The sequence below is a fragment of the Cyprinus carpio genome, chromosome B2, assembly GCF_018340385.1.
Source record: "Cyprinus carpio isolate SPL01 chromosome B2, ASM1834038v1, whole genome shotgun sequence".
Lineage (NCBI taxonomy): Eukaryota > Metazoa > Chordata > Actinopteri > Cypriniformes > Cyprinidae > Cyprinus > Cyprinus carpio.
The window spans coordinates 25,739,643-25,761,852 of record NC_056598.1 but is presented as its reverse complement, the minus strand read 5'-3'; the positions used below and the strand labels follow the sequence as shown (position 1 = coordinate 25,761,852).

At 36.8% G+C, this 22,210-nt stretch overlaps 1 protein-coding gene across 1 annotated transcript in view; it reads right to left on the bottom strand.

The window, feature by feature from the left end:
- LOC109108676 overlaps nucleotides 1–21,519 on the bottom strand; it is a 38,429-nt gene extending 16,910 nt beyond the window's left edge. The window contains 14 exon segments of the mRNA XM_042719176.1: nucleotides 6,693–7,389; nucleotides 7,392–8,426; nucleotides 8,903–8,970; nucleotides 9,837–10,747; nucleotides 13,638–14,103; nucleotides 15,448–15,534; nucleotides 16,099–16,254; nucleotides 16,666–16,809; nucleotides 16,991–17,065; nucleotides 17,165–17,186; nucleotides 17,189–17,241; nucleotides 18,202–19,927; nucleotides 20,620–20,723; nucleotides 21,448–21,519. Coding sequence (XP_042575110.1) covers nucleotides 6,693–7,389; nucleotides 7,392–8,426; nucleotides 8,903–8,970; nucleotides 9,837–10,747; nucleotides 13,638–14,103; nucleotides 15,448–15,534; nucleotides 16,099–16,254; nucleotides 16,666–16,809; nucleotides 16,991–17,065; nucleotides 17,165–17,186; nucleotides 17,189–17,241; nucleotides 18,202–19,916 — 5,429 coding nt within the window. The 5' untranslated portion in view covers nucleotides 19,917–19,927; nucleotides 20,620–20,723; nucleotides 21,448–21,519.
- Between the last annotated feature and the right edge of the window lie 691 nt (nucleotides 21,520–22,210).

The window sequence follows — 22,210 nt, the reverse complement described above, 5'->3', positions numbered from 1 at the left end:
AATCTCCCCATTCCATCCAGTCAAGCAGCTCACTTACTTTCCACCAGGAATTTTCCTCATCCAGTAAAACATAATAAAGAGCAGTGAAGAACTCCTGAAAGCTGTGATGCATAAACCTGAATGCTGGTTTTATTGTTAATCCATCTTTATACAAGAACAGAGTAGTAACAGCATCAAAGCATTTCATAGTCACACTTTTTCCAACAAAAAAGACCTGCTGCTTCTTCACCTCTTCCTCTGCCAGCTGACCCAGACTCCTCAGCATGGTGAGGACAGACTGACTCTGGTCATGATGCTCCAGTAGAGTGGACACAAAGCACACATATATAGATGTTTTTCTCTATATCTCTCACAACACAATAACAACATCTAAAAAGCTCTTTCACACAAAAAAAGACCATCCAACAAAACACAGCAAAGGCACAGAGCAGGCAGTCTGGAGGCTTTCATTTATCTTCACTCTCTCATATGTTTTCCTGAAGAGTTTTTCATCCTGAAAGAACTTCTGGAAGTACTCCTGCACCCCTCTCTCAGAAAACCCCATAATCTCAGTGAAACGCTGAGGATCCTTGAGGAGATACACTGTATCTACAGCTGATCTTGTGGTGACAAGCATGAATGATTCAGGAAGCAAGACTCTTCTCAACAGGTTTGTAAGAATGACCATAACTGGGGCTTTCGTATAGAGGTTAGTGTGTTGCATGAAATGAATTCGTGGACGAGACACATACTCATCCATTCCATCAATAAGGATGAGGACTTTCTCTGGAGTTAACTGTAACTGAGATCTGTTTTGATGTTAAACTGTGATTCAAGCTCAGGAGATAAAACAAGCTCTTCTTAGTAGAAATACTCTTGAACTCTTCACACTTCAACAGAAAAACGGCATCAAAGTTTTCAGAGTAAATTTCTCCAGATGCCCAGTCCAACATGATCTTCTGTAACGTGAAGGATTTCCCTCTTCCAGAATATAATAACCTATAGCCCTATTCTCTATACAAACATATTTTCTCCAAAAACATTATTAAAAAAAAAAAAAAGTAAGTAAAAGCAAAAAGTTGTTTCAAGTCTGTTCAACATGCTGCAGTCGTGTTTGGATGGGAAACCTGATATAATGGTGTTAAATCAAAAGGAATTGCTTAAAGTGAACAGCATTAAAATTATTATTTTTTTTTCTTCTTCAGTGATCAGTGTTCTTTATCGTTCCTGTAATAACACATAGCAACAAGAGAAAAAATTCTGTTGTAGTTAAGTGATGGATCATTCTGTGAAATTATGACCCTGGTGGCTTTCAAGATGTGAGGATGGGGCATCTTCTGCATCCGACACAAACAGATTCTGTGATTTAGCTAAAGAGCTTGCGTGGAGGAATTTATTATATGTATATATATATATATCCTCACTCTCATAATATATTTGCTGTCCATCCTCAATCACTCAAATGGAAATGTGTAATAATTAGGTCTGAAGACAAACTGTATGTCATTCCACTTCCAAACAATATTGAAAGAGACTGAAACCTGATTTCTGGGAAACTACTTCTGCAGCTTTATACAGATATCAATGCCAGTTCTTGTTTTTACATACACGTATATACATATATTCATTTATATATATATATATATATAAAAAAACCTTCCTAGAAAAAAAGGGCACTTTCTCTCTCTCTAAAAAAAAAGGGCAGGTGCTCAAGCTCCTTTGATGTTTATGTGTGCACATGCCTGTTCTCCTCACCAGTCCTGTTCTTTTGCCCATTAATTCACCCCATTCCAATATATCCTTTATTAATCCCATTTTTCCTAATTCTTATATCATGTTTTTCCTCTGTTCTTCATATTGTCTGTCTGCACTAGGGCTCTGAACCAGTTCAAGGATCGAAAACAGAAACAATATGTTACATAATGTTGACAGGAACATAACCAGAAACAGAAATAAATCAAATTGAATAGTAACACTTTTTTTGAAATGGCCATTAACCGGTTAATAACGTTATTTTATAATTCTATCTACCAGACACAAATTCAAATAATACGGCTTATGTAAATGTGACATTGACGCAACCAACATGAGTGAAATATTCCCCCTCAGCCGTAAATTCATCATAGGTAAGTCGCAATGGCAAATGCGGAGTTCTTCCCAGGATATATCACGAACCGTCAAGCATCACAACACAACTCTATAGAAATAAACCTGTACAGAAATAATTTGGATTCACATTATTCAGTGTTCTTATCAGACAGGAAATTATATTGCAACAGTCCCCCTCCCCCTTTCATTTTTAAAGGCAAGCAGAGCATTTGAATGTTCTTTAACAGTGAATATTATTTGTTAAAATACTGTTCTCCAAAAGCTGCAGTATGGTAGGGTGAGCTCTCCAGGGCATTGGTCGCCTGTAGTTTACATGTCATTTCCCAATTCATGTAAAATAAAATGTAGAATAATCAAGCAAAAAAGTTTAAGAGTCAGGTAAAGGCAGATGATTTAAAAGGTTGGGATCTTCTTCCAGAAGAATGGAGATGAACATTTCTTTCACAGTGTCACTACCTTTACGCACTATGCTGCAGATCTTCCTCATGCTGGCTTCACTGGTTGAAGCTGGATGTGTGATTTCAGAATATAATTCTTCATGAATGATTTGCTTCTGCAGCAGGTTGTCTGCAATGTTATTCACATTTTCAACACTTTTAATAAGAGCACACCAATTTCTATCAAAAAACTGAACTTTATCAAAGTTAACAGCCGATTGTGGTGTATTTTGGTTTTGTCCAGTTTGAAACAAAGTCTCGGCCCTGTTTGGATGCATGTTGGTTAATTCTTTCCAAACTGTTGCAGTCCAAACTGATTTCTGATCATCCACTCGACTGAGAGACATTTTGATGTCATTGACCACAGGATGTTTGACCTGAAAGAAGTTTGGCTCGATGTCACCTCTTAATTTGATTGCTTTGGGTTGGACAGAAGCACCAGGAACCTCAAGACTGTGTTGTTTCATCATCCGCAGTGGAGTTTCAGGTCTTGAACACTTGATTGGATGACTCTGTTTTTCCTCAGTTTTAATTTTTTCTTTGAAAAGTGAATCTGATGGGAAAAAATACACATGGAGAATGATGGGGCTCTTTTGTATCATGAAGATCAGTAGATCACAGTGCACTCTCACTGATATCCCTAGTTTCATAAGCACTGTTTTAGGAGAAAAAGATGGCTTAAGTATTTTTGCATGAAAACGAGTCAACTCCACTGATTCCAAGGATATTCCCTCATCTTCAACACTGAGGACCTTTACACTTCGTGTGAGAGAGGGGTCTGACTCTGCTAAACAGGCGTAATGAGGCAGATGAGCCTCCTCCAGTTTCCCTGAGATCACTGTCACATCAATCACAGGACCAATTCGCTCACACTGAAGCCTCTCCAGCTCTTCACTGAGGAAACATCCATCCACTGCACAGTACTGGAGAGTGACATCACCAGCACAGACCCATCGCATTCTAGTCCTGCTGCACTCATATCGACCCGCCGGAGTGCTGATCCTGAACTCTGACCCTCCTTCATCTGTACAGACTGACGGCTCCACCTGAACCCACTGATCAGAATCACCAATGTGAACACAAAACTGACACACTGGGAGCGGCTGAAGATTCAGTCCAGATGGTTCAGAGTCAGAGATGGTCGGCCTAGAGAACAGGGATTACAATGATAAATGAAATGATAAATGTGTGAAAGAGAAACAGACTATAAAAAATATAAGATGATCTCACTCTTCCAGCTTTTTCAAAACCTTTGGTTTTAAGTGAATCTCCACTTTCTCATTACAGCTGTGACTCCAGTCCTGTTCTTTGCACTGGTCAGTCAGTTTACTGCACTTCCTCCTTGATAAACATGGAGAAAACCAGGATTTTTAAAAAAAGATTCAAAATATACCACCAGTATGCTTTTCAATCTTTTGTAGGAAACAAGAAACCATGTTTTTGTTAGATCTATACCTCTATCATGAAGTAATTTGTCATGTGTTATTTTTTAAACTAGTTACATTTAAACTATGCATAAAAAAACACATTGAGCACACAAACCCTTCAATGATCACAGTGCAGTGTGGCTCTGTCAGTGATTTCTTCAGAAACATGAGTCCTTCCTCCAAAAGCAATCCAGTGACACTGACACTGAAATATTAATGTTACACAAACATCAATAAGCAATAACATAACTTTGCACTGCTTTCAAAGCAAAATGATATTTGTACCCACCATGGGTGTCGCTAGGCCATTTTTAGGGGAGCTACAGCCCCCCTAAAATGACCACTCAGCCCCCCTAAAATTTTGAGATTACATAAACTGTACATTTTGTGTAAATTTGTACATTTGTGATCGCCCCGGTCCCCTTTAAATTTCATATGAAAACGGCAGCACACTTCGATTGGCTCCTCCCTGTCTTTCAGCACGTTCTTCAATCGAGACCTCAGCAGCACAGAGCGAGAAACAGAGGACAAGGTGTGTGTTTATCGATAGATTGTTATAATATCATATGTGCAGTTCTTTGTCATAAATACAGTTTACAAAATATCATGTGGGAGCAATCGGTTCCACATGTATTTCAGTGCGTTCACCCCCCATTTTCATTTGAATATATAATAAAATAAATAAATAAATAAATATATATATATATATATATATATATATATATATATATATATATATTAATAAAATAAATAAATAAATAATTCCCTTAACCCACCCTTAAACCTAACTATACCACCACATCTGGCCCTAAACTTAACTTCATCTCATCTTAAAAGAGTTTTGCAATTCAGCATGAACACACACATGAATACGATTTTTTATTTTTTGAGACAAGTAGACATAGTAATGGCACCTAAAATAATACATTTTATATATATTTTTTTATAACAAATAGTGACTCTTCAGTCAGCCTGCAGCACACATTCACCATGAGAGGGAGTTTACTCAACTCAATGATGAGTAATTTGTCATTAATTACTCAACCTTGTGGTTTCAGATGTGTTCTCGAAAGGACATACAACAAAAGGGCATGTTCTAAATAAAATAGCCGTTGGTTATATTACAATAAATGGGATCTGGAGCTTCTAAAATATGATGCAAAAGTACCATAAAATCATCATAAAAATCAGTTACATTATTTACCCCCATATTGCGTCTCATCTGCAGCCATACAATAGCTTCGTGTGAGGAACCGATCAAAACTATACTCTTACATAAACATCTTTATCATGAAAGTTTATGTGTACTAAAGTGTGACTTAAGCATCCAGTAACTTTACGGGACCATTGTATATGGTATCAGAGGACATGATAGAAATCAGTTTCATGAATAAAAGCAAATGACCTGAGCTGCTGTAGACTGTTGCAGGTCTGGGCGAGGAAAATAATCCCAGAAGCCCAGCTCTTATTCAGACTGACCAGCTTCAGATTCAATGTCTTCAAACCCACAGAGTGAAATAAAGACAGCAGCAAACTGACATGCTCATCAAGAGCTGAAGAGCTGCAAAAATATATTTGACCACAAAAAATGTATGAATAAACAGTAAATCTACTGATGAGATAAACAGAGCAATGGCAAAAAGAATATTTTTCTTACTCTTCTGCTACTTTTTCTGTCTTGCTGAGTCTCTGTAAGAAGAGTGACCAGTCAGTGCTGGATATCTCTGATTGTGGACATGTAAGTGTGATGTTTAAGACTGCAGGAAATGATGGGTTCTTCTCTGAGGAGCTCAAAGACAACCTGAAACAGACAGAAACACAGAGAAACATTTGATAACAGCATCGTACACTCACTAAAGCTGCAGTGTTTTTGCTTTTGATAAGCGATTACAGCCTATGTGTTATAGTTTCTTACAGAACATCTCCATGAGTGACTGACAGGTCAAGTGACCATCTGGGACTTTCAGCACTGTTCTCACTTTCCTGAACCCTACCAGGAACAAAAAATGTATCATAAAATCATTTAAATACAATACAGAAGAGGATTAGGGCCGAACAAAAATAAAAAAAATAAAACCATCTCGAGATTAAAGTCATTATAATACAAGATTAAATTCGTTCAATTTCAAGAAAAATTTTGAAATATAATGTTGAAATTAAATGAATGACATGAGTGTTTATTCTCAACTTTTTTCTCGAAACACAGACTTTTCCTCTCCTAATTTAATGAGTTTATTCTCAACATTTTATCTCAATCTTTTTCTCTCTAAATGTAATGAGTTTTATTTCGAAACATAACGACTTTATTCTCGAAATTGAAATGAGTTTTATCTCAACATTTTATTTCTAAATTTTTCTTGGAATTTAACAAGTTTAATCTTGTATTATAATGACTTTAATCTCTTGATGGTTTTCTTTTCTTTTTTTATTATTGCTTGGCCCTAATCCTCTTCTGTAAAATACAACAATTTATTAGTTGATTAAATATTTCATATGGCTTTATCAGATGCAGTATGTTTGTTAAAATTACCTCATTTTTTTCAAGAACTTAGATTTACCAAGAATCTGGATCAAATCTCCAACTTCTGACAGGTGCTTTACTGACAATTGTGTCAAACACAAGAAATTAATTTAGATATTAAATGCTTTACATGTATTTATTAAAAAATGTAGTAAATGTATTTTAAAATGAGTTTCAATCAATAATTAAGTTTGAATTTACAAATGCAAACACACTGACCTCATATTCTCACACATACAGAGTGCTGGCTGAAGAATCTTGAGTTTCTCAGCTGTTGAATCACAGTACATGAGGTTCAAGTATCTGACGTGTGGACAGCACTGAAGACAGTACAGCAGCACCCAACAGTCTTTACTCCTCAGAGGAACGTTATGCAGATTCATGGATACCCAGTCTCCTAAAGCTCTCCTCACAACTTTCTCATCCTGGAGCTCAAACAGACAGCGCAGAGCGAACAGTTCACATCCATTATGTCTTATCACTGTAAGAAGACTTCCCTGCATGTTTGTCTTTAGATTTATGATTTGAGGAACAGTCCACTTGATCATTTCAAAGAGTGAGTTGCTCGCCTTCTCATTTAAGAGACCACAGAGAAACATCATGACTGAAGGAATGGGATTTGATCTTCTTTCTGGAGAAGGCCTATTGATTATACCCTTCATTTTCAGGGAGTTCAACAGATCTGTGACTTTACCCCAGGACTCTTCTTTATCCAGTAAAACATAATAAAGAGCAGTGAAAAACTCCTGAAAGCTGAGATGCATAAACTTGAACAATGGCACCTGTCTGTTATTTCTTTTCAAACTATCTTTATACAAGAACACATTAGTAGCAGGATCTAAGCCAGTCGCAGTCACACTCTTCTCTACAAAAAGACCTTCTCGCTTCTTCACCCCTTCCTCTGCCCGCTGACCAGACTCCTCAGCATGGTGAGGACAGACTGACTCTGGTCATGATGCTCCAGTAGAGTGGACACAAAGTGCACATATATGGATGTGTTTGTCTTTAGTTTTCTCATCACATGATCATCATCTGTAAAGTGTTTCTTCAGACAAAAACAGACCATCCAACACAGCAAAGGCACAGAGCAGGCAGTCAGGAGGCTTTCATTTATCTTCACTCTCTCATATGTTTTCCTGAAGAGCTGCTCATCCTGAAAGAACTTCTGGAAGTACTCCTGCACCCCTCTCTCAGAGAAGCCCATAATCTCAGTGAAACACTGAGGACCCTTGAGGAGATTTATCTCTGCATCAGCAGCTAGAGATATTGTGGTGATAAGAATGAATGACTCAGGCAGCAAGAATCCCTTTAACACGCTCCTAAGAATGTCCATAGGTCGGGCTCTATCGGAAGGATTTGTGAGTACTAACATCGAATGACTGGGTGGATGAGATACATACTCATCAATTCCATCAATAAGGATGAGGACTTTCTCTGGTGTTAACTCCAGTATCTGTGAGATCTGATCTAATGTCAAACTGCAACTCCAGCTCAAAAGCTCAAATAAGCTCATCTCCTCAGAAATACACTTCAGCTCTTCACACTTTAATAGGAAAATTACATTAAAGTTTTTGTAGTAAAGTTTTCCAAATGCCCAGTCCAACATGATCTTCTGTAGTGTGAATGATTTCCCTCTTCCAGAATCTCCACTGAGAATCACAGTCTTTGGTGTGTTTTTATCACAGTTAGGACTGAACAGCTGGTCTATTCTGATGCTGTGATTCTTGTCATTTGATAACAGATGAGAGGATGTATTTAATCCAGAAGCATGTGCAGACCTCACATGCTCATGATAGTATTTCTCATTCTGCTCTTTGCTCCTCTGAATGATCACTGGTTCAGTGTAACGGCCTGCCAGCTCCACACATTCATCAGTTGGAAGATTACACTCGGTCACAAACTTACATTTATCAATGACAGATGCTTTATAGTAAAGAATTATGTCACTCCAACCTACAGAAAAACAGAAAAGTACAATAGTTACTGACTTTAATGTTTTAAAAAACACACAAGAAAGACATGAACAATCAGTTTAATGGCTAACAGTGTTACAAAAGATTTATTGTTCGAACAAATCCTGTTCTTTTGTACTTTCTATTCGCCCTGAAAAGACTTCCACAATTACAGTTTTTTAAAGCCACATTTCTTAAAAAAAAAAAATGTTACAGGTATGTTCATTTACATACAAATTTAGTTTATTTTAATAGCATAAATTTACTGACTTTGTGGTATCCAACCTCAAAATCTGAGTGTTTTCAGGGCAAGTGAAAATAATAAATGTATTCTCGACGCAAGTAACAAAACATTTTACAAAATTAAGATGTACATAATTAAATTAAGTTGTGACAAAATGTAAAAGAATATCATGTTCAACAAAGAGCTAAATGTTTTTGAAAGCATTAATTATACAGATAGAGTATCATTTGTACCTTTCCGTGGCTTCCGCTTCTGTCCTTCAGGGATGTGCTTTCTCATTTCTGTGGACAACCTGCCAAACCTACAAATTAATTTAACAAAGATTAACATATACACTGTTACCACAATTTTGAATGAAAAAAAGAAAGAAATAGCACTGTATTATTTCATTTTTAATTCCAAAATTCACTTATCAAAGTGCCTAAACAATAGCCATGTATGTACCTGAGCCATGACAAACTGGATGATACATTAAAATTAATTTATCACATAAGAATATAGAAATAAATCCTGTACAGATTTTCTTACATTCATATTCAATCATCTTATCTGACCAAATATATCGCAGCAGTCTGTGTTTTATGACATTTTGAAGGTTACCATTTGAGTGCTGTCTAACTTTATGAATTTAGTTATAAAAATACTTAATATTACATATTTTTCAATTAACATCAGTTCATTTCAGTTTTCACATTTTTTTTCCTTTAAACAGTATCCATTAAACAGCAGCTGTTGACATCTTTTTATTAATTACATTATAAAACAGTTGGCTTTCTTCATATAATATAATATAATAAGACATTATTAACCCTCTGGTATTGTTCCTTTAGGACAAGAGAACAGTCTTTTCAGATATTACTACTTCAGGTTTTCCATTTGGATATATATTTAGTAATTACCAAAAACCAATTTTTGCCATATTTTATATTTTTGAATGTTAAACTGTCAGTTAATGCATCATGGTTAGCTGTGATTTTTAAAAATTTGAAACTTTTTTCATCCAAAATGACAGAACAAAACACCAGAGGGTTAAGAATCAGAACATACAAGTTCTTCAAAGAGTTAAAGCTCCTCTTCCTGAAATTATATAACTTGAATGCACTGGTATATGTTTTCTAAACCCTGGTATGTGTGATTTCAGAAACAAATATATTAGGTTTAACATACCTGGCCATTAAATCTCTCATTTCTTGTTTTTTCTGATTAAGTTTGTCTTTCCAAATGATTGTTTTCCACACAAACATTTCATGCTGCTGTTTGATGAGAGTCATCTGAACATCCCCATCTACGTCTTGTTTGATTTTGAAGAAGACTGGGTGAATACTGCTTAAAAATGTAATCCCTTCTTTGGAATCTACACTGGCACCGGATACTTTAAGAACGTGTGGTGTGTCCATTTGAATTTTCATGCTAGGGCTGGGGTGCTCAATTTCAAGGACATGAGGATTATACGCTGTTTCTTCCTGCTTAATTTTTTCCTTTGAAAAAGTATCAAACAGTGGAATAAAGTAGACATGGAGAATAAGAGGATCTTCAGATGTCATGAAGATAAGAAGATCTAAATGTTGTTCAACAGGGATGCCTTTTTCTTTAATCACTGTGGTAGGCCAAAAGGATGGTTGGAGTATTTTGGCATGAAAACAAGTCAGTTCCACTGATTCCAAGATTCCAAGGACTTTTACAGCATATTTGAGAGAGGGGTATGACTTTTCTAAACAGGCGTAATGAGGCAGATGGGCCTCCTCCAGTTTCCCTGAGATCACTGTCACATCAATCACAGGACCAATTCGCTCACACTGAAGCCTCTCCAGCTCTTCACTGAGGAAACGTCCATCCACTGCACGGTACTGGAGAGTGACGTCACCAGCACAGACCCATCGCATTCTGGTCCTGCTGCACTCGAATCGACCCGCCGGAGTGCTGATCCTGAACTCTGACCCTCCTTCATCTGTACAGGCTAACGGCTCCACCTGAACCCACTGATCAGAATCACCAATGTGAACACAAGACTGACAGTAAAGATTCATGACAGATGGTTCCGGCTCAGAGATGTTCAACCTGGAGTGCAGAGATGATGATGATAAATGATATGATAAACTTATAAAAAGAAAACATACAAAATGATAAGATGACCTCACTTTAGCTGTTCCAAAACTTTCGGTTTGAAATGAATTTTCACTTTGTCATAACAGCTGTGACTGCAGTCCAGTTCTTTGCACTGGTCAGTGGGAAAACAGCAATAACAAAAATATAAAAAACGAATATGCAAAAAATTATCAACATTCTCCTTGAATCTTTTGTAGGTTTTGTCCATACTCTCACACAGTAAAAAAAAAATGTATTATATATATATATACACACACACACATATATATATATATATATACACACACACACACACACACACACACACACACACACACACACACACACACACACAAACCCGATTCCAAAAAAGTTGGGACACTGTACAAATTGTGAATAAAAGCAGAATGCAATGATGTGCAAGATTCTAATTTCAATATTTTATTCAGAATACAACATAGATGACATATCAAATGTTTAAACTGAGAAAATGTATCATTTTAAGGGAAAAATAAGTTGTTTTTAAATTTCATGGCATCAACACATCTCAAAAAAGTTGGGACAAGGCCATGTTTACCACTGTGTGGCATCCCCTCTTCTTTTTATAACAGTCTGCAAACGTCTGGGGACTGAGGAGACAAGTTGCTCAAGTTTAGGAATAGGAATGTTGTCCCATTTTTGTCTAATTCTTCTAGTTGCTCAACTGTCTTAGGTCTTCTTTGTCGCATCTTCCTCTTTATGCTGCGCCAAATGTTTTCCATGGGTGAAAGATCATTTCATAAAGTTAACAGCTATACCACCAGCATTAAAAACCTTTTTTAAAATAAGCTGAGCTTAAACTCACTTTCAGACAGCAGCGAGTGTTTGAAATAACTTGATCCGATGTGGATTACAATCAGCATACAAGGCAGAAATATTTATAAGCGATGCAAAAGTCTATGCACGCTAGGCATTAACATCACCATAGTAAACATGGTATATATGACCACTGGAGAAATCAGCTTCTTATTCTCTATCACAATCGTGTATTTATTTATTAACATATTTTATCTGTCATAAGTCTCATCTCGAGTTTAGCGCCGCGTAGCTTATGTCATTAAAATATAATAATGGTTTATGTTCGGGAGCTTTTATAAAAATATAGAAATTATAATTCTTTCTAAATGTGATGTACTGTATGTGCACACAAATAAACAGAAACAGACTCGACTGAATAAGCAGGATATGTATATCATGCTTTATTTCTGTGTGACTAATTTCTAAATCCTGATAAATTAATTCATTATGATCAATGTATCACTTATTATAGTAAAACACAGATGCTTTTGGATTTAAAAAAAAAAATAACAAAACATGCAAACAAACGGCCGCTTTTATCATGTTCGTTGTCTGATCGCGCTAGTTCCTGTGACTTATTTCTGATTAGTTTTCTGATAACTTCTCTTTGTTGCTAAAATCATGTGGTTGCATGACGTTGTTCCTGAGAGGCGTGTAAAGGGCGGGTTTTAGTGACACGCAGCGGAGCTTCTGGCCCGATGGTGGAAAAGCGGCTATTGATGCAGTATGTTGTCTGGCATTGTCATGTTGGAAAATGCAAGGTCTTCCCTGTAAGAGACGACGTCTGGATGGGAGCATAAGTTGTTCTAGAACTTGGATATACCTTTCAGCATTGATGATGCCTTTCCAGATGTGTAAGCTGCCCATGCCACACGCACTCATGCAACCCCATACCATCAGAGATGCAGGCTTCTGAACTGAGCTCTGATAACAACTTGGGTTGTCCTTGTCCTCTTTAGTCCGGATGACATGGCGTCCCAGTTTTCCAAAAAGAACTTCAAATTTTGATTAGTCTGACCACAGAACAGTTTTCCACTTTGCCACAGTCCATTTAAAATGAGCCTTGGCCCAGAGAAAACGCCTGCGCTTCTGGATCATGTTTAGATATGGCTTCATTTTTGACCTATAGAGTTTTTTCTGGAAGTATTCCTGAGCCCATGTTGTGATTTCCATTACAGTCGTGTAAGAAGAAATTATTACAAAACCCAAGATCTCAATTAAAATACATAAGCATTCCTGTATGTGATGCAGAGCCGTCTAAGGGCCCGACGATCACGGGCATCCAGTATGGTTTTCCAGCCTTGACCCTTACGCACAGAGATTGTTCCAGATTCTCTGAATCTTTGGATGATATTATGCACTGTAGATGATGATAACTTCAAACTCTTTGCAATTTTTCTCTGAGAAACTCCTTTCTGATATTGCTCCACTATTTTTCTCCGCAGCATTGGGGGAATTGGTAAACCTCTGCCCATCTTGACTTCTGAGAGACACTGCCACTCTGAGAGGCTCTTTTTATACCCAATCATGTTGCCAATTGACCTAATAAGTTGCAAATTGGTCCTCCAGCGGTTCCTTATATGTACATTTAACTTTTCCGGCCTCTTATTGCTACCTGTCCCAACTTTTTTGGAATGTGTAGCTCTCATGAAATATAAATGTGCCAATATTTGGCATGACATTTCAAAATGTCTCACTTTCAACATTTGATATGTTATCTATATTCTATTTTGAATAAAATATAAGTTTATGAGATTTGTAAATTATTCCATTCCTTTATATATATATACAGTGCCTTGCGAAAGTATTCGGCCCCCTTGAACTTTGCGACCTTTTGCCACATTTCAGGCTTCAAACATAAAGATATAAAACTGTAATTTTTTTGTGAAGAATCAACAACAAGTGGGACACAATCATGAAGTGGAATGAAATTTATTGGATATTTCAAACTTTTTTAACAAATAAAAAACTGAAAAATTGGGCGTGCAAAATTATTCAGCCCCCTTAAGTTAATACTTTTTAGCGCCACCTTTTTGCTGCGATTACAGCTGTAAGTCGCTTGGGGTATGTCTCTATCAGTTTTGCACATCGAGAGACTTTTGCCCATTCCTCCTTGCAAAACAGCTCAAGCTCAGTGAGGTTGGATGGAGAGCATTTGTGAACAGCAGTTTTCAGTTCTTTCCACAGATTCTCGATTGGATTCAGGTCTGGACTTCGACTTGGCCATTCTAACACCTGTATATTTTTATTTGTGAACCATTCCATTGTAGATTTTGCTTTATGTTTTGGATCATTGTCTTGTTGGAAGACAAATCTCCATCCCAGTCTCAGGTCTTTTGCAGACTCCATCAGGCTTTCTTCCAGAATGGTCCTGTATTTGGCTCCATCCATCTTCCCATCAATTTTAACCATCTTCCCTGTCCCTGCTGAAGAAAAGCAGGCCCAAACCATGATGCTGCCACCACCATGTTTGACAGTGGGGATGGTGTGTTCAGGGTGATGAGCTGTGTTGCTTTTACGGCAAACATAACGTTTTGCATTGTTGCCAAAAAAGTTTGATTTTGGTTTCATCTGACCAGAGCACCTTCTTCCACATGTTTGGTGTGTCTCCCAGGTGGCTTGTGGCAAACTTTAAACAACACTTTTTATGGATATCTTTAAGAAATGGCTTTCTTCTTGCCATTTTTCCATAAAGGCCAGATTTGTGCAGTATACGACTGATTGTTGTCCTATGGACAGAGTCTCCCACCTCAGCTGTAGATCTCTGCAGTTCATCCAGAGTGATCATGGGCCTCTAGGCTGCATCTCTGATCAGTCTTCTCCTTGTATGAACTGAAAGTTTAGAGGGACGGCCAGGTCTTGGTAGATTTGCAGTGGTCTGATACTCCTTCCATTTCAATATTATCGCTTGCACAGTGCTCCTTGGGATGTTTACAGCTTGGGAAATCTTTTTGTACCAAATCCGGCTTTAAACTTCTCCACAACAGTATCTCGGACCTGCCTGGTGTGTTCCTTGTTCTTCATGATGCTCTCTGCGCTTTAAACGGACCTCTGAGACTATCACAGTGCAGGTGCATTTATACGGAGACTTGATTACACACAGGTGGATTCTATTCATCATCATTAGTCATTTAGGTCAACATTGGATCATTCAGAGATCCTCACTGAACTTCTGGAGAGAGTTTGCTGCACTGAAAGTAAAGGGGCTAAATAATTTTGCTCGCCCAATTTTTAAGTTTTTTATTTGTTAAAAAAGTTTGAAATATCCAGTAAATTTCGTTCCACTTCATGATTGTGTCCCACTTGTTTATGATTCTTCACAAAAAATTACAGTTTCATATCTTTATGTTTGAAGCCTGAAATGTGGCAAAAGGTCGCAAAGTTCAAGGGGGCCGAATACTTTCGCAAGGCACTGTATATATATATATATATATATATATATATATATATATATATATTTTTTTTTTTGTTAATATCCATTATGGTGACTGTATTTTAAAACCACCTCTCTAAATCAGACATCAAAGTGAGAATCTACAAACAAAAAAAAAAATAATCTGGAACCTAATGTTTAAACCAAAATATAACGGTAATTCTGATTTATTAAAAAAAAAATAAAAAATAAAAAAAAAAACCCAGAAGACTAAATATCAGCTAAATATCAACTTCATAAACAGTTTAAAAAAAAAAAACATTTTCTGTGGACCTAACAGGCCTAATTTGTAGATTAACGCATCATAATATATATGCACACTGTATCATTAGTAGCTTATTTGTTTTGTGGTTTTAATTTAGTTAAAATAAAAAGAGCATCATCGAAGTATACCAGATGGACAGCTGTTGAGTTCATACATACCCTTCAATGATCACAGTGCAGTGTGGATCTGTCAGTGATTTGTTCAGCAACATGATTCCCTCTTCTAACAGCAAATCAGCACAGACACTGCAATATTGTTGTAACACAAACACCAATATGAGCAAAACACTTTCGCAATAACATACTTAAAAAAAATTGTTGAGTTCAGTTCTGTTCAGTTAGCCTGCAGCACATTTAAACTATTATAAATAAACTATTATTTATTATTATGAAATCTATAATGTAGAATTGCAGCCAATTGTTATAAAGAGTTCACCGTTGGCTCACTGGAGAGTCAAGCCTCCCCTTTGTGTGAGGAACAGACCAAACTAAAGCCCAAATTTGTTTCACTCTGATTCTTACCCCCTTCTTTCACCCTCTTGCCATGTTCATGACAGATTGCTGCAAATTTATGTGTAGATGATGCAGTTTTTTTTTCCATCAAATGTGATGAAATTCAGATGTTTTTGATTTAAGCATCCAGTAACTTCATGGGGCCACATAGTGCCATCGCTACTGGGTAAAAAAAAGGGGGGACAGAGTGCATAGGGCCCCCACTGAAAGAGATTTTGAGAGGGCCTTACAGCAAAATCATTGCAATGGGCCCAGAATCCTTAGCAACGCAACTGATGCCACAGTAAATGGTCTTACTTGAGCTGTTGTAGACTGGTGCAAGTCTGGACAAGGAAAATGATCCCAGAAGCCCAGCTTCCATTCAGACTGACCAGCTTTAGATCCAACGTCTTCAAACCCACAGAGTGAAATGAAGACAGCAGCAAACTGACATGCTCATCAAGAGCTGAAGAACTGCAAAAGATTTAAATGGTTGTTGCATGTAAGTGAGAGTGAAAAGTGAAGTGAATGTCATGACATTTGCCAAGTATGGTAACCCATACTCGGAATTGTTGCCCTGCATTTAACTCATCCAAGTGCACACACACAGCAGTGAGAAGTGAACACACCCGGAGCAGTGGGCAGCTATATATCCAGCACCCAGGGAGCAACTGGGGGTTCAGTGCCTTGCTCAAGGGCACCTCAGCCATGGGTATTGAGGGTGCTGCACCTACCCACCTCCAACTCCTGCCAGCACCAAGACTCGAACCTGCGATCTTCAGGTTGCAAGTCCAACTCTCTAACCATTAGGCCACAGCTGTATGGAGAACAGAAAAGCTACTGATGAAATAAACAGAGCAATGGTAAAATGAGTATTTTTCTTACTCTTCCACTACTTTTGCTGTCTTACTGAGTCTCTGTAAGAAGAGTGACCAGTCAGTGCTGGATATTTCTGATTGTGGACATGTAAGTGTGATGTTTAAGACTGCTGGGAACGATGGACTCTTCTCTGAGGAGCTCAAAGACAACCTGAAACAGACAAAAAAAAAAAAAAACATTTAAAAACAGCACCGTACACACCCCCTAAGAATGATTTATGTGGTGTTCTGGAACCTTTTTTTTTTTTTTTTTTTATTTTACAAGACTATATAATTATTCTATATATTAATCTTTATTAGAAAGATCACAATGTGTGTGCAACAGTTCTTACAAGACATCTCCACGAGTGATTGACAGGTTAAGTGACCATCTGGGACTCTCAGCACTGTTCTCATCCTTCTGAACTCTACCAAGTACAAAAAAGAGATAGCTTATTATGTTCAAATGACTGGTTTGATATTTCATATTGCTGTATTGGAGGTAGGATGTTGTATCTTAAAATTACTTCAGCTCTCTCAGGATTTTGGTTCACCAAGAATCTGGATCAAATCTGCAACTTCTGACAGGTGCTCCACTGACAACCTAAACATGATATGAGTCAATGACAAATATAAGTGTGACAGATATTTTTAAAAATCTAGTATAAAATGCATTTGCACAAAATGCCACCTTAAAATATTATCTTTAAACAAAAACTGTTATTTGAAAATATCACAAATGTATAATTCACAAACGGAAAGTTTTTAAACAATTACAATGTAAACATTACTTGCCATTTTATCAAAGGACAAATATCTGTGTAATATTGTAGATGGCATGTTCTATATGTGTTCTGTTACAATTTCATGGACTTTTAGTAGTTTGTTTTCCTCAGTTACCTGTGTTTCTCTGTTCTAGATTCCCTCCAGTCCTAAGCTGCCTTAAGGCTTGTTCACTTTGCAGACCGATAAGCATATGACATCAAAGTGCCGTGAGAGCAATTCAGAAGCATAAATTGTCATGTGCTCTCTAATAGCTCTTGCGGGGCTATAATCTCATATGCCAATTGCTCCACAAAGCAGCGAACAAGCCTTCTGGTCACTCATTCAATCATCACAACTGTTTGTCATTTAGCGGGCAGTTTAACTGTTTACTCAAGGGACTCATGAACAACTATCACAAACAAAAAACAAAAAAAAACAAAAAAAAACAACAACTATGGATCATTCAGGTAATAACACAGTATTAAGAATCAAGGGGATGAAAATTTTGAACCAGTTCATTTTTATAAATTCAACTATTATTTTCTCTTGTAGACTACTGTACATGTAAACGTCTTTTATGTGAAATATCTCATTCAGGTCAGTACTAAATAAAAAACAACATGCATTTTGTTTGATCCCTCTTATTTTGGTAAAATAAATTTTTTTTATGATTCTGAAATGGGGATGCAAACTTTTGACCTCAGCTGTATATAATAAACTAATAATTAGTAATTGTATTTACAAAAGGGTGTCAATCAAGAATTCAGTTTCAAGTGTTTCTCCATACAAAAACACTGACCTCATAGTCTTAGACATACAGAGTGCTGGCTGAAGAATCTTGAGTTTCTCAGCTGTTAAATCACAGTACATGAGGTTCAAGTATCTGACATGTGGACAGCACTGAAGACAGTACAGCAGCACCCAACAGTCTGTACTCGTCAGAGAAATGTTAGACAGATCCATGAAATTGTGTTTTTTCAGAGCTTCACTGACAAATCTCTCATCTTGGAGCTCATACAGACAGTGGAGAGCATACAGTTCACATCCACTATGTGTTGTCAATCTAAGAACACTTTCCTGCAGTTTTTCCTTCAGTTTTACGGTGTGAGGAACAGTCCACTGGATTTTTTTAAAGAGTGAACTGCTCACCTTCTTATTTAAGAGACCACAGAGAAACAACATAACTGAAGGAATGGGATTTGATCTTCTTTCTGGAGATGGCCTGTCAATTAAATCTCCCCATTCCATCCAGTCAAGCAGCTCACTTACTTTCCACCAGGAATTTTCCTCATCCAGTAAAACATAATAAAGAGCAGTGAAGAACTCCTGAAAGCTGTGATGCATAAACCTGAATGCTGGTTTCTGACTGTCTTTTATTTTTAATCCATCTTTATACAAGAACAGAGTAGTAACAGCATCAAAGCATTTCATAGTCACACTTTTTCCAACAAAAAAGACCTGCTGCTTCTTCATCCCTTCCTCTGCCAGCTGACCCAGACTCCTCAGCATGGTGAGGACAGACTGACTCTGGTCATGATGCTCCAGTAGAGTGGACACAAAGTGCACATATATGGAGGTGTTTGTCTTTAGTTCTCTTATCACATGATCATCATCTGTAAAGTGTTTCTTCAGACAAAAACAGACCATCCAACACAGCAAAGGCACAGAGCAGGCAGTCAGGAGGCTTTCATTTATCTTCACTCTCTCATACATTTTCCTGAAGAGCTGCTCATCCTGAAAGAACTTCTGGAAGTACTCCTGCACCCCTCTCTCAGAGAAGCCCATAATCTCAGTGAAACGCTGAGGATCCTTGAGGAGATTCACTGTATCTACAGCTGATCTTGTGGTGACAAGCATGAATGACTCAGGAAGCAAGACTCTTCTCAACAGGTTTGTAAGAATGACCATAACTGGGGCTTTCGTATATAGGTTAGTGTGTTGCATGAAATGAATTCGTGGACGAGACACATACTCATCCATTCCATCAATAAGGATGAGGACTTTCTCTGGAGTTAACTGTAGTATCTTTGAGATCTGTTTTGATGTTAAACTGTGATTCAAGCTCAGGAGATAAAACAAGCTCTCCTCAGTAGAAATACTCTTGAACTCTTCACACTTCAACAGAAAAACGGCATCAAAGTTTTCTGAGTAAAGTTCTCCAGAAGCCCAGTCCAACATGATCTTCTGTAATCTAATCGATTTCCCTCTTCCAGAATCTCCACTGAGAATCACAGTTTTTGGTGTGTTTCCATCACAGTCAGGACTGAACAGCTGATCTATTCTGATGCTGTGATTCTCGTCATTTAATAACAGAGGAGATGGTGTTTGTTTTCCAAAAGTGCGCACAGACCTCACCCATTCACCATAGTATTTTTTAGTCTGCTCTTTGCTCCTCTGAATGATCACTGGTTCAGTAGAACAGGCGACCAGATCCAAACGCTCATCAGATAGAAGCTTATCCATGGCCGCAAACTTACTTCTGTCATTTAATAAAGTCCTGTACTGAAGATTCATGGTGCTCCAATCTACAGGAAAAAGTACAAGAGTAATTGACTTTCGTAGTTTTGACTTTTGACTTTTCGTAGTCTTTGATGAATAAAGCACATAGCAAAAGTTTTATGACTTAAAGATGCTGTTTTGCTAAATACTTACTGTACATGGGGTTCGAATGTCTACATGATTAAATGCATTAGAACACCTACTGTACTGACCTGTCAATCAACAACTGCACTTAAACAAGGGTATATAAATATGGATCTTAATACATGGTGTAAGCAGGGCCAATGAATTGGACTACATCTATTTGCACACTTCACATTTTACTACCAGATTATATGTAATATCTAGTTATTATTAATACTTAACTTACAGTCTCACAATTTATTTCCAGAACATGATGCATGATGGGTTACACTTAGCCTTGAATACTTCTCCAAAGCAATATCTGAGATAGTGTGGATTTAGTGTGTATTAAGGGCACTGCGCTTTGGTGTTTTTAAGACCTTGGACAGTATTGCACATTGACTTCCTGATGTGCACATGCTCTCAGGGGGCCAAAACCACAAGTGTAGGTATTTGGAAATGCACAAAATATCCCAGGGAGTGATCAAAATGTTTTGGCTTTACTTTCCAGGATGCATGAGGCACACTTAATTTTAACAGAGTATTGCACAATGCAAGACCCTTTCTGTATGTAAATAAACAATAAAAAGTTTACCTCTTCCATGTATTTCCTTCTGTCTATCTAGTTTCTCTTTCAGCTGAGAGATTTCTGTGTATCATCAAAGGAACGAGGATAACTGACAGTGATGCTTGATGAGTCTGGTCCAAAAGGGAAAACAAGAAACCATAAATTCTACATGAAGGAAAAACACATTCACAGAGACAATCTGCTTAGAATACATTAAATAAATAAATATATCTATCTATCCATCAATCAATCAAACATTCAGAGAGAAACTTTGTCTGAACAACATCTTATTATACACTAATTTTAAAAGACATTTTAAATATCGTATATTAACCAGCAATAAACAAATAAAATTCATCAAGAATGAAACTATTGTATTTGTTTTGTTTTGTTTATTTTTTGTGCATCTTATTGATGGAAAACATCAGCCATTGTAGCTACATGCAAAACGTGCGTGTCCAGGAAGTGGTCACACAACAGCTCACACAGGTTTCAGTTTCTCTCTCACTGAGATAAAGAAATAGTGGTAACACTTTACAATAAGGTTTTATTAGTTAAAGTTAGTTAACTGCTTTAGTTAACATGAACTAAGAATTAACAATACTTCTACAACATTTATTAGTTAATACTAATTTCATTTTCAACCTTTTTATAATGCATTACTAAAATCAAAAGTTGTGTTTGTTAACATTAGTTAATCCACTGTGAACTAACAATGAACGACTGTAGACCTATTTTTATTAACTAATAACAAAGATTAATAAATACTGTAATAAATGTAATGTTCATTGTTTGTTTAGGTTAGTTAATACAGAACTTAATGTTAACAAATGAAACAGTATTGTAAAGTATTACCGAAATCGTTTCCTGGTCCTGTAGCTATATGATAAACGTTTGTAAAAAGAGTGCGTCCAGAGCCTGACTGTTCTGCTAGTTCGTTTAAGCAGTTTATTCTTGCGGTTTAAATAAACCGTACATTTTTCATACTTATACAGTGCATGATTTAGCCTGCTTATATTTATTAACAAAATCCTAATTAATAGTAGGCCTATTGACAACAGGGAACATATTAAATTTCTATTGCCGTGAGCCTACGATACGTCAAACCTGCTGTGAACGCGCGCGAAGCGGCCACTGGAGGCGCTAGACGATCACAAATCAGCACTGGACTGTCATTTACGCATCGGTAATTGTTATTTACGTCAATGATCGAAGAAAAAGTCGTATCGGGACAAAATAGTTTCATATTTAAGCCAATATTACAGTTTACATTTTTAAAACAAGTTGTTGAGAAAGCAGTGCAAATCATATTAACTTCAAATACACTTAAATTTTTATATTCGGATTAAAATAATTAATACACAGTTAACAAAAGCATGTGAAGTCATATTTAAGGGCAAATTTTTAACACTCTTGAGCACCAAAACAAACTGGTTTTAGATTTGCACTCAAATATGTCTCTTAAGGTAAGTGCAAACAATGTATTTTGACTTCTTTTTTTTTGTCTTTTTTTTTTGAAAGTTAGTCAACTTAAATTTTTATTTAAATGTAGCTAAAATAAATTGATTGCAAACCACTTTCCTTAAAAAAAATTTAGTAAATTCAATTTATCATTTTT